The 13404-nt window shown below is 30.2% G+C and overlaps 1 protein-coding gene across 2 annotated transcripts in view; it reads left to right on the forward strand.

Annotated features, from left to right (window-relative positions):
- Positions 1-5784: 5784 nt before the first annotated feature.
- Positions 5785-13404, forward strand: part of LOC21405918 (agamous-like MADS-box protein AGL14) — a 12736-nt gene continuing 5116 nt past the window's right edge. For both annotated transcript variants that reach the window (XM_024173300.1, XM_024173301.1), the window contains exon 1: positions 5785-6495. In XM_024173300.1, coding sequence (XP_024029068.1) covers positions 6311-6495 — 185 coding nt within the window. In that variant the 5' untranslated portion in view covers positions 5785-6310. The remainder of the gene's footprint in view (positions 6496-13404) is intronic.

The following is a 13404-nucleotide window of genomic DNA, read 5'->3' on the forward strand; positions in this document are numbered from 1 at the left end:
ACATTTGATTAATATACAGTTAAAAGAATTATATTAGTTAAAAAATGTATAATTAAGAGTAAAAGGTAAAATTTTTAGAACAATAAATTTAAAAAATGAGTTTGCCAATTTTCTTAAGGAAAAAAAAAGCACAGGAGAAAGACTACAAATATATTTTAAGGTGTATGAGTTTAGATTTTTACTCTTTACTTTTAAATATTCTTTTATTAATATAATTATTTGACTAAAAATGATATTACTTAAAAGTAAAGGATAAAATTTCACACTCGGACACTCTAAGGGTAAGTTCAATAATTTTATTTGGAGAAAAAACTGATCTAGCCTATAAATTATTTATAACTCATTTCCTGAACTCCAATTTCCAGCAACAGAAAAAGGGGAATAAATCCTGTCAGATACTTATAGTGCAAAAATAGGCATCCCAAAATAAATAAAACTAAAGGGCTTGTGTTAGTTATGTTTATCTTCTAAAATTTCAGTAGTTAAAGAATTAGGAAATTAGAAGGATTCCGTGTAGCATATATATTGAAACAAAGTACCTTACTGAAATTATATTACTTAATACTATCATATTATGTTACAATATATTACAATTAAAAGTATTAAATTTAACAAGATTTGATGAAAATCTGAGCAATTTATGAGTATGTAACACTAGAAAGAATAACCTTTTAATCTCACCACATAAATTTTTTTTTTTAAAATTACTGTAACTATTTTTTTATTTATTTCAAACTTTGAATTGACATAATATTTGTTCTTTTTTAGAAGTATTTTTATGAGAGAATGAAATAAATACCATATTAGTACTGCGTTGTTTTATATCATTACATATTCATCAATGTGTTGCTGTTTTGTATTTTTTTTTTACTCCACCGACCTTCAAAAATATCAATTTCGACAGAGATGTTCTCTAGTAAAAGTACCCTAATTTATTTTTCCTGAATAAAGGAGCTTTGGTGCAAGAAATGGTGGTTTTCTTTTTTTCATGTTTGTGCCGGTCTTCATTGATATATGTGCCATTTTTTTTTTTTGCTAGAAATATGTAAATATATCTTATATTTTAAGGAGACGTTTATTTTCTATATTCATCTTTTATTTTAAATTATAATTCATGATTTTTTACAGTATTTTTTTATATAAAATACACGTAAAATAAAAATAATTTTAAATTATAATTTTAAATACATAAACTAAACGTTTTTTTTTTAGGTATTATAAAAATGCAATGATACCCAAACGAATTAATAGAAACAAATACATTTTCATCAAGTCCAACATCAATCAATCGAAAAATAGATAAATAAAGTTCACGTCGGTCCACTAATAAAAAAAAGGAGTGGTTATGAGGGACCACAAAAGAAACTGTGTATAAACCAATATTAAATAACTGGTTCACAAGAATATTGATTGGATGTGAACAAAAGAGTAACATTACTTTAATCTTAAAGGAGGACCACAAAAAAGGCAAAACAAAAAAAATGGATCACAGAATCATAAAGGCACGTGGAAATTTGAATCACAACTGTCTTGTTAGTTGCTTGCATTTCTCAATTTTGATTTTTTTTTTTTTTTTTTTTTTGGTTTTTACCTTGATGATATTTAGGTAAATATACACGTCACTCCACCTTGTCATGCACTATTATAATAATAATAATTATTATTATTGAGAATGACATCATGCATTGTCAGAGGGTATCTTGTACATAAAAACTTTCCCATCAATTAATACAGATTAAATGGTTAGCAAATTTTTCTAATTCTCATTATGAAAGTGGGTTGATTATACATATTCTTTAATATTATAACATTATAGGACATATATTCTTTTCTTGTTTATTGGTCCATAAATGCTAGCTAGGTTCAAACAGAGAAACAGGGATATTGTACCATATATAGCTAGCTACTAAATAAGGCAATGCCAACCTTAGTGGATACCCAGTAAAGTCGTTGAAAAAGTGCACTTTTTCTCCCATCTACTGAATTTTATTAATAATATAACGAGAATAATAAAATAATTTGAAACGAAAAGGAAGACGTGCAAGGGTTGAAAATGTTATCATGACTGTATATATTCTATTATAAAAATAAAATAAATAAGTTCTCGTGGCTAAATATCTTCCTCCAATTATCACAACCTTTTCTTCTTTGTTTCTTAGTCAATTAATAAAGAGTGCGTTTGGTTGGTAAATTTATGTCATGATTCGGATCATGATTCATGACTCGATACAGTATTTTTTTTCATAAAAAATACACGTAAATTGAGAATGATTCTGAATCATGATTCTAAATTCATAAACTAAAAGCTTTTCTTTTTTATTGAAAAATAAGTAATTAAACATGTATTAAAATCTTTTTTTTTTCATGCAATATATCCAAAAAAAAAAAAAAAGTATGCTAAGAAATAAATTTGTGATTTTTGTTTTTCGCTTGAAAAAAGAAAAAATCTCAAGTTGAAGTTTGCAGACAAACTCATTATGGGATTTGATTAAAAACTTTCGTCTCTTTTCGATAAGGTGAAACATGTAGTAGTGGAAAATAGTTAAGTGTTTTTCATAGCACGCCAAAGCTTTTGAATAAGAGCGAAGAGAGCAACCATTGTGGTCCCTTCTTCCAATCCTTTTCACTCTGCTATCCACGTTCATGTAACATCACAAAGGAAAAATAAATAAAATAATATTAAATTTATTCATTCGAAAACACAAAATTAAGACTAAGGTCCCGTTTATTTTACCGATTCAAATTTAAAATTTGAGTTTTGTTATAGTAAAAAAATTACTTTTTTACTACAGTATAAAGCTCTCACATAAAATCACATCTCAATTCAAATTAAAAATTCAAATCAACGAACTAAACGACCCTAAAACTTAAAATTGTTATTCACCACAAGTTTCTTCTCTTCCCGTTTTCCTCTTTTATTTCTCCAATAACATAACATAATAGTGCGTGGTACTATATATATACATACACATATACATACATACAAACAACACTACGGATAAAGGCGAAGGACTTCAGATAGTAATAGATCTCAAAGCATTAAATTGATGAACAGTAGAGTATGAAACGTCCATATGCATGTTCATACTGCCTGTAGCAGAATATCGGAAGAGAAACCAAAAAGACATTTTCAAAATGATTTTATTTTGAGTATAAAAGTAAAAATGAAATTATTTTGAGAATAATTTTATAAGCGATTTTGAAATTACGTTTAGTTAGTTTTTTAAGAGATTATTTTAAGTATAATAAAAAAGTGAAATCATGTTTAGTTATAGTATTAACTAATATATTATAATATTATTGATAAGTACTAGAAAATGAAAACAGAAAATAGAAAATAATTTTCAACCATTTTGTAATTCATTCACAAAAATCATTCTCACTGTTTTTTTATTTTTATTTTCGTTTCCAAAATATTTACTAGACAAACACAGTTTGCAAATCATTTTCATTTCCGTATCTTAAAAGACGTGCATAAATGTTTTTAAAACAATTTAAAATCAATTCCAAACGAGTCAAGTTCACTTGTTGGCTTTGAATTGCAAGGGTAAGCTCACTTTAGCCAGTGGAAATTGCATGTTCTTTTGTCCAAAAAACTCAAAAAAAAAACAACTCAAGTTTCAATTTTATTCAAGTTAACGTTATTTTAAGCTTCAATTTTATTCAACTTCACTCAACTTTGTTCAAGTTACAACTTCAACTCAAGTTATAACTCAAATTTAACTCAAAAACTACACTCAAGTTACACTCTAAAAGAACAACCCTAATTTTTATATGCCCGTTAACTTAATTATGCGAGCTAAAGAGATCTTCTAATAGTTAAATTATTGTTTCTTTTTTTTTCAACAAAGATAGGACAAAATTACCGTTGTGAATAAATTCTTCTTAACTATAGGTGTGGTCTCACTTTGATCATCAAATTGTATTTTGCAATCGACGATTTTACCTTTAACGCTCAAGGCATATGAACACTGGGGTGTAACATTAATTATTTTCAAAATGAGATTCCCTTTTAACTTGAGCCTGAGGGCGTAAATGAAAACTAAAAAATAAGTTGTTTTGCTCAAGCCTTTTATTTCTTGGAGAATTATTTGGTAAAGGATCGACCAACTTTTGCTCAGTTCTAAATCTTCAGATTTTTTTTTATATTTTCTTCAAATTTATGTTGTGTTTTTTGCTAAACACTATTTTTAGGTTTGTGACACTGTAATCCTAATAATTTCGCTATTTGGTGACAACTGAACATAAAATAACAATAATCTCTTGAATTAATAAGTCGCTACAATGTAACCCTCTTTAAATTGGTGATGGAAACACCTATATGCACCTCACGTTTTTGTCATTTTATCCTCTTGGCTTTTTTCGTAATTTGTGGTAATGGTCCTCTCGCCTTTAAATTTAGTAAAATATATCCTCTAATTTTTTTAAAAAAATAGAAAATTTACTTTTAAGAATGTATGAGTCTGGATATTTATCATTTATTCTTAATAAATATCCTTTTATTAGTGTAATTATTTAACTAAAAAGATTATGAATTAAGAGTAAAATGTAAAAATCTTGACTCATGCACTCTCAAAAGATATTTGTCAAGATTACTTATTTTCATCATAGACTCACAAATATAATTTGATGTCATTAATTAGAGTCACATTTTTAGAGCTTGTTTAGGATAACTTGTGTTTGTACTTTTAAGCAGTAGAAAAAGATTAGCATAAATTGAGACTTTTTTTATTAGTGTTTAGATAATAGTTGAAAAAGTACTTTTGATAAGAAGAGCTTTAAACCTATTTTGATAAAAAAAGTCAAAAATAATAATTATTATAAAAAGTAATGTAATAAAAAAATATGAATGAGATATTTAATTTATTATTCACAAATAAAAAGTTAAAAATATAAATGAAGAAGTTTTTTATAATCTTTTTTCATAAATATTAAAGATATGACTTGTTCTAAAAAAATTTTAAAAAATTAAAAATGTTTTAAGATTATCTATCCAAACAAGTTAAAAAACGGTTTTTAAATAAATATTTTGCATAGGAGGTAATAAAAGTACCAAAAAACTTGTATGTATGTATCCTTCTCCCTAATTTTCATTATTATTATTTTTTATAAAGAACCCACCAAACAAGGCGGAGCCACGTGACAGGGTCCAATTGAATAACTCCGAGCAGTGACGTGAATGAAGGTGATTGGGCCAGCACTGACTATATTGTACGGAATCCACAGATGTGTTCCAATCCCTCGTACGGACAAACCAATTCTTTTTTCTTTCCTTTTTTATAAAACCCAAAAAAATATAAAAATAAAAAATAAAAATCCCAATAGTTGGAACTTCTTTTACATTGCCCAATGAGTTCTCCAAATTTCCCTGCAACCTTTGGCCCCTAAAACAACTGGCAACCGACAGGAATGTTTGGTGTCTTTCACCTCACCCAACTGTCTGCTACCCCAGCGGTCACCGGCCTCACTGGTTGTCAGTCTGTCCCCAGCACGTGTCATCACGTGGACTCATAGCATCGATTTCTCGTGCATCCAAATCAAACATCACTTTTTTGAAAAAAAAAATTTGAACTTTTTTTATTTTTTATTTTTCTAGCATCGGACGAAGTAATAATGGCTTCACATGTTTTAGCTTTTATTCGTCTGAATTTCTTTTTATGGGAGGTGTCTATTTTTTTCCCGAGTATTTACCAAAAACAGAAAGAGATTAGGTTCTTGACTTGCTTGACTTTCTGATTTTTCTATCATAATTTACCACTTATATATCCATCTAGGGTTACTAGTCTTAGCCTTTTTTTTTTTCTTCCCTGCCCCAAAAAGAAAAAAAAAAATTCCACAAAACTAGGCCAATAAATATTCAATCAAACCCCCATCTTCTTCCTCATCTTTGAATTTCCTCTCTCTGAAAATGTTTTCCTAGTACTGTTTTTCCTTTCCTAAGATCTTCTTCTTCTTCTTCTTCCATACCTAGGAAAACCAGGAAAAAAAAAAAAAATTTCCCTTTGTGTGTCGTTTTGTATCCTTTTTCTATTTTTGGAAACTTTCAACTGGGTGATCTCCTAAATTTGCATATCTATTGTTTTCCAAGCTCCTGATCTGGATCAACTACTTTTCTTTTCTTCTTCAGTCAGTTTTTTTCCACCAAAATTTCCCTGAAATTAATCACCTCCCTCGATTCCGGTTTTTTTTTTTTTTTTTTTTTTTTTTTTTTTTTTTTTCTAATTCCCTTTAATTTGTACTTGGAGTTATAAGCTATATATATACATATATATTATTTCCTTGGACGGTGCAAATTAAAGAGAAGAAAAATATGGTTAGAGGAAAAACTCAGATGAAGCGAATAGAAAATGCCGCGAGCAGGCAAGTGACATTTTCAAAGCGCAGAAATGGGCTTCTGAAGAAAGCCTTTGAATTGTCGGTTCTCTGTGATGCTGAAGTTGCACTTGTGATTTTCTCTCCAAGAGGAAAGCTCTATGAGTTCGCCAGTAGTTCTAGGTACGTTTTTTTTTTTTTCTCTCGTTTTTTTTCCCCCTTTCCGTAAATAATTATAAATCTCGTTATTTCTTGCAAAACCCTTGATTTTGTTTCTTCGTTTTGGACAGTTTTATGAACTGGGTAATGTGGTAAATTTTCCTTTTATTGGTGATCATAAAAAGCTGGTTCTTGTTTTGTACGATGGTGCTCCCCAGTGTATTAGATATATATATATATATATATATATAGCTAGGGTCAGTAGTACTATAACCTCAGGCTTTAGGCAAGGGTTCTCATGATATTTCTGTTTCCTTTTTTATTTTTATTTTTTTCTCTCCTTTTCAGTAATCCAAATATAAACTTCTGATTTTCTTTTAGGACTGATCTTGTTGCTCTTGTAATGAATCTCATAAACTAGGTTTAATTGGGGTTTCCGATTAGATAATCTTTCATTCACAGTATAATGGCCTGTGGTAAATCTTGATAGAGGGGGGAGAGAGAGAGAGCTTAACAACAACCAATTTGGTTAGGTTTGTTGAGAGAAAAAGGGAAAAAAAGTACATCTAAATAGAAACTGCATCATAAATTGTACATATACACACAGCACAATTTGAGGAAATTAAAACAGTTTTTTTGGTATATGTATATGTGTTCTTTAGAATAGCATGAAGCCATAAATGAAACCAAAAACCAAAGTGTACTAATTTAAAGAAATATGAAATGTGAAATGTAAATTTTATTTATTGTGTATCATTCAACATAAATCTATACTTAACTAGATCTTAATCGAAATGCCAAGAAAGGTATATGGTTTATTAACAAATATAAGTAACTTAAAAGTACGATTAATAGCTGACACAGTTATTAGCTTGGAATCTTGTTCACTGTTTTTAGAGGGACCTCTGAGAAAGAGACTGCTGAGGTAGTACTTGTGTGTTCTTATAAAAAGGGTTTTCTTGTTTTGTACGATGGCTCCCCACAGTGTATTAGATATATATATATATATATATATAGCTAGGGTCAGTAGTACTATAACCTCAGGCTTTAGGCAAGGGTTCTCATGATATTTCTGTTTCCTTTTTTATTTTTATTTTTTTCTCTCCTTTTCAGTAATCCAAATATAAACTTCTGATTTTCTTTTAGGACTGATCTTGTTGCTCTTGTAATGAATCTCATAAACTAGGTTTAATTGGGGTTTCCGATTAGATAATCTTTCATTCACAGTATAATGGCCTGTGGTAAATCTTGATAGAGGGGGGAGAGAGAGAGAGCTTAACAACAACCAATTTGGTTAGGTTTGTTGAGAGAAAAAGGGAAAAAAAGTACATCTAAATAGAAACTGCATCATAAATTGTACATATACACACAGCACAATTTGAGGAAATTAAAACAGTTTTTTTGGTATATGTATATGTGTTCTTTAGAATAGCATGAAGCCATAAATGAAACCAAAAACCAAAGTGTACTAATTTAAAGAAATATGAAATGTGAAATGTAAATTTTATTTATTGTGTATCATTCAACATAAATCTATACTTAACTAGATCTTAATCGAAATGCCAAGAAAGGTATATGGTTTATTAACAAATATAAGTAACTTAAAAGTACGATTAATAGCTGACACAGTTATTAGCTTGGAATCTTGTTCACTGTTTTTAGAGGGACCTCTGAGAAAGAGACTGCTGAGGTAGTACTTGTGTGTTCTTAATATTATGCTAAAAATAATGCTATTTGATCTGACCTCCACCAGTTATTTTTTAAAGTGATTATTATGAAAAGAAGTGTGCATTTTTCCCAAGGCGATCTTCCCTCTTAGCTTATATTAGTAGGAGTTTAATGACTTTGTTGTTTGTGTAAGATGCTATTAGTGTGTCTGATTCTTTGAGCTGGTAATGTAATGGATAATATTATTCAATTACTCCGGATGCTCTTAAATTAACACGTGACTTTCAAGCCTTATCACTGCAAATTTGCTTACAATTCCAGAATAGATTCAAGACATATTTAGGACCGGAAAAGAATGTTTGGTATTTAGCTCTATGAGTTTATTAATGCCTATGATCAAGGCTACACAAGTATTCTCCTTAATTTTTGTTTTTTATTTTTCAAATGCTTTAGAGTATTTGCTCTTTTGTAAATCAAAGTAAGCAATAAAATAAATCACATATATTGCATGTTTTATATCTCAAGATACTTAGCTAGCGAGCTTAATTGAAATGATTCATCACCCTATAGAGTGAAAAGAGAAACAAAAAAGCATTCTTCTTTGACCACATTGAAAAGATTAGGAACAAAGTTTTATCACGGATGGATCTTAGCAATTAGACAAGCATGTACTATATTGTTTGATTATACACTAGTCTTTATCTCTAAAAAAGAGAATTGCAAAATAAATCACAAACATGTACATATATTCCTTTCAAACTAGGATGTTGACTCTTATGAATATTATTTTATGCCTCAGCTTCCTTTTCAAGGAGAAATAAGAGCGAATATTATTTTCGTATATAAGTAAGGAACCACCTTTTTGTTGGAATATCACTTAACACATCTTAGTTATTATTTTTGAGAACATATACTCTTGTTCCTAAGTTTGAGCGTTGCATGTTGATATAGTTTTATCATGTTATTACTTAAATGTCCAGACTTATTAAGGGCAGATTACATTTCTTAATCAGCGACTTATATGATTGTTTGAGAGATTGTACAAAGTTTGGATGGCAACATAAAAATAAAAAGAAATTTATATTAAATTCTGGTCTTCATAATGAGCCAATTATCTCATGCTTGATATAAACTTTATGTAGGAGAAGTCTGTATCAGTATTCCTCTGGATATAAAGGTTGGGAATTTCTCTCCTCAACGTGATAGCATATAGGGATCTCAAAAGCCAGTTTTCATGGTTTCTTATTCATATATATTTTTCCAAATAAATTCACAAAAGTATTGCAATCTGCATATACTCAACGTAGCGTGATATGACAATTGATGAGAAACAAAAGATGAACTAAAATTAATCTAAGAGAAAAAGCAAACTCTACTTTTGATTAATTCAACGGTCAAAACATAACTTTTTTGGACTAATTGTTTCTTAAATTTGTTTTCAAACGTATCTTTATATGTTCCAATCACGCAAATCAAAACTAGCTAGAAGTAATTTTCTCAAAAGAGTAATGTTAGGGACACTTAACTCTAATTTCAACTCTTGCATACTAACTGATGTGACATGTACTAAGTTGTCATATTTTTATTGGTAAATGCAATCTCTTATCATTAATTAACGTGGCAATTATCCACCAGTATAAAAATGACAACTTATATGCTACATTAGATGGTACACAAGAGTTGAGCTTAGAGTTGGTGTCCATACATTATTCTTTCTCAAATTACACATATAGGTATGTACTTGTAGACACTGACGATTTTCTTAAAATATTGATAGAATGCTCAGTTGGTAAACTTGGTAGTTTTTCCGAGTGGAAAAACTTATTCACACCGTGATAGTAAGCTATAATATCATGGTACAAACTCTTCTCAAGAGATGAGGAAAAAAAAAGGTCCTCACTTGTTATATATCGAGATTACCATGTTTGTATATGTATTATGCATACATCCATATGTATGGATAATTATATATATGTATATATATACATATAAACTGAAAGCAAATATGCAGAAGGTACGTATTAATTGATGACTACATACGTACTAATCCTTCCAAGCATATAATAGGTCTTTCGTTTTTTTATTTTTTCGTATGGCTTGGTGCGAAGAAAGAGAGCTGTCAGATAGTCTAGTCTTTAGTCTCTTGTATATTGATCTCAACTAAGAGCCTTTAAGATCGGTAATTTTTAAGTTCTTTAAAGGAAGATAATAAGTAAGACCACGCGAAGTTTGTAGCCTATATATATATATATATATATATCCGAGAGTGATAGCGATAAAAGACCAAGCGTTGGAGGACGGCATTTGATGGTAGAGACACTTTGCACAAGAGAGAAGTTTATATTGTTGGTGTTATAAAAAAAGGGAAAAACACACACAAAATATAAAGGCATCATTATTTGGATCTTCAATGAAAGTCATTAAAAAGGATTACTCGAGGCATCTCTTGATCATGAAGTTAAATAGTAAACCTATTTGAGGGATCTTAGGAGCATGAGTTGAAACATTACTTGGAAGTAGGTGCCAACTTTAAACCATAGTGGATTTCTTAATTACTACCTTATTTCTTTTTAGGATTTCTTCAGAATTCACGAAAGTCATTTGATAGTTAGCTTGGTCACAAGGTCACATGTTGGAGCAATGTTCAACTCACAATATTCTAAATTAGGTCGTAATTGGTTGGTCAATTGGTGATAAATTTCGTGGAGCACTTAAAATGTTGTTTCTAATCATCGTTCCTGGTCATTTTAATTAAGAGAAACAGTGAGAAAAAGTTTTAGGGCTCGTTTGATCCGTGGTTTTGAGTTGTGTAGTTTGGAATTGAAATTTCTCTAAATCCAATTTCTATAGATTTAAACATCACATCAGATTTTAAAACTACTTCAGTCAATGCACATCCAAACAGTAGTTTGAATTAAGCTCATGATTCAAACCACGTGAACCCACGAAATGAACATGTCTTTAAACTCTATTGAAGTGATTTAACTATGCCAATTATCATGAAAGTACGTGTAAATCAAGTTTGAAAGAGAACAAGGAAGTTGATGTCAAAGGCTAAATTAGGGCAACGATGAAGATGGCAACTTGCAGAGGCCAAAGCATGAAGATGTTACAGACATTGGTTGTACTTTGGTGAGACCATAGATCAATGAAAAACATATTCTTAGGCCTCAATCATTTCACCGATTCAAATTTAGCATTCAAGTTTTGTTACAGTAAAAAGCTCTTAGAAACAGTCATATATAACTTTTTTGCTACAGTAAAAAGTTCTCACGTAAAGTCACATCTCAACTCAAATTAAAAACTCGAATCAGCGAACTAAATGGACCCTTAGTCTATCAATAAGAGTTCTTGTCCAATGCAAAGTATGGATCATCGAGAATGATGGTGGTGGCATATGGAAGCGGAACTTTTGTGCATAGGATCAATTTTGGTGACAATGAGCGGTGGACTCATCAGGGTTTTGCATATCTATAGTTCCACACTAGACGCATAGCGGTAGTGAGAGGTGGTTCGTGAAGAGGTGCTCGAGCGTCATTTTAGGACAGTCAATGATGAACAACGATGGAAATAAAGAAGTCAAAAACATGTATATAGTGAGGACAATGACATTAAATGAGGGCGGCAGGAAAAGTGATACGATAAGAGTTTGTAGAACTTCAAAGATCTTAAGATTTTTTCTTTTGATAACTGTTAGGATTTTATCATGTATATAGTGAGGACAATGACATTAAATGAGGGCGGTAGGAAAAGTGATACGATAAGAGTTTGTAGAACAAGATCTTAAGATTTTTTTCTTTTGATAACTGTTAGGATTTTATTAGTTGGCGTGTTTTAGAACTTGGATGTAAAAATACAAACATACGTACAATCGACAATTGGCACTTTTGAGCAAATCATAAAGAGATTTTGTTTGATTAATTGTTCTATATTTGCAATGTTTTGAAGAAGGAAAGCAGACTTGGTGAAGGCAATGTCAAGAAGATTTGAGGAAATTTGATTGCTATATGAAATTATGGTGATATCTGCAGATTTGATATGAGAATTATTTGAGGGAAGAATATTATATTGATTGATTTAATGGGTTGATAGTATTTTGAGTATGCGAGGAATTGATTATTGGAGACTTACCTTGCATGGTGTGAACGTGAAAGTGCAAGCAAAAGGCAAGCTTGGAAATGCAGGCTTGGATGTGTAATTCCTCTTGAAAGTATCATTGCTTTATCCGAATTATATCTAAAGCAATCTTGAAGATTAGTTTTTGAAAGAGCAGGTTTTGTAGAAATAATATGCAATCCGTTTTAGGAGATTATGTACGTGGTTGGATTTGATTTTGAATATATATCCTTGAGATTACTGGCCTTTATCTCTTGGTTTTAATATATGTCCTTTAAAGTCCAAATTGTATTGGACTTTCCAAAAAGACCAAGAGACAGATGACTACCATCTATATATTCATGGGATATATACGTGAATGGTGTGTGCTTTTGAAAGAAAATATTAAGCTTTTATGTTTTAAGGTTTTAATGTAATTGAAGGTTATATTTAGGGCAATGGGTTTTATAGAGATAATTTCAAAAAAGAGTCTTTGAATTTAGTGAGCCTTGAGAGCTTATTCAAGATCGTTCTTTGTGAGAAGAATTAGAAGCTTTCAGAAGGAAGTGTACTGCCAGTCGAAGAGAGTTCGCTGCATAGTTTTAGGACGAGTAGTGCTCGCTGGACAAGGCCACTAAGAAGATTCATCACAGTGACGACATGATTAAGGAGAGAGTCTTTGAATGTATAAGACCGAGAAGTGTTTGTAATCATTCTATCCTAGTGGATTGTTCATTGTCTGGGCGTGTCTCTGTAGAGTAGGTTGTTTAACTGAACCGCGATACCATTTTCTGGTGTTCTTTATTTTTCTAGCATTAGTTTCTGCACGTTCAGTTATTTGTTGTTGAGTTCAGAAATAATTATTAATCACCAGTGTTACTGAAAGTGTTATAACACTCTTTGTAATATCTCCATAAAAAACAAACCTTTTAATAAAGAAGAACCATCAAGTGACAACTTATGTAGGACCAAGAGACTAGAGATAGAAAAATAATATCACTAGCAATTAAAAAGATAAAAAAATAGCAAAATAGAATTTTATAGAGAACAAGAACTCAAGAAGGAAAATTAAGAATCTCAATATTCAGTTATCAAATCACTAAGAGGATGTTTGGTTCATAGATTCAGAATTATGATTCAGAATTATGATTCAGAACCATTCTCGTTTTA

The sequence above is a fragment of the Morus notabilis genome, unplaced genomic scaffold (assembly GCF_000414095.1).
Source record: "Morus notabilis unplaced genomic scaffold, ASM41409v2 Scaffold87, whole genome shotgun sequence".
In the NCBI taxonomy this organism is placed as follows: Eukaryota; Viridiplantae; Streptophyta; class Magnoliopsida; order Rosales; family Moraceae; genus Morus; species Morus notabilis.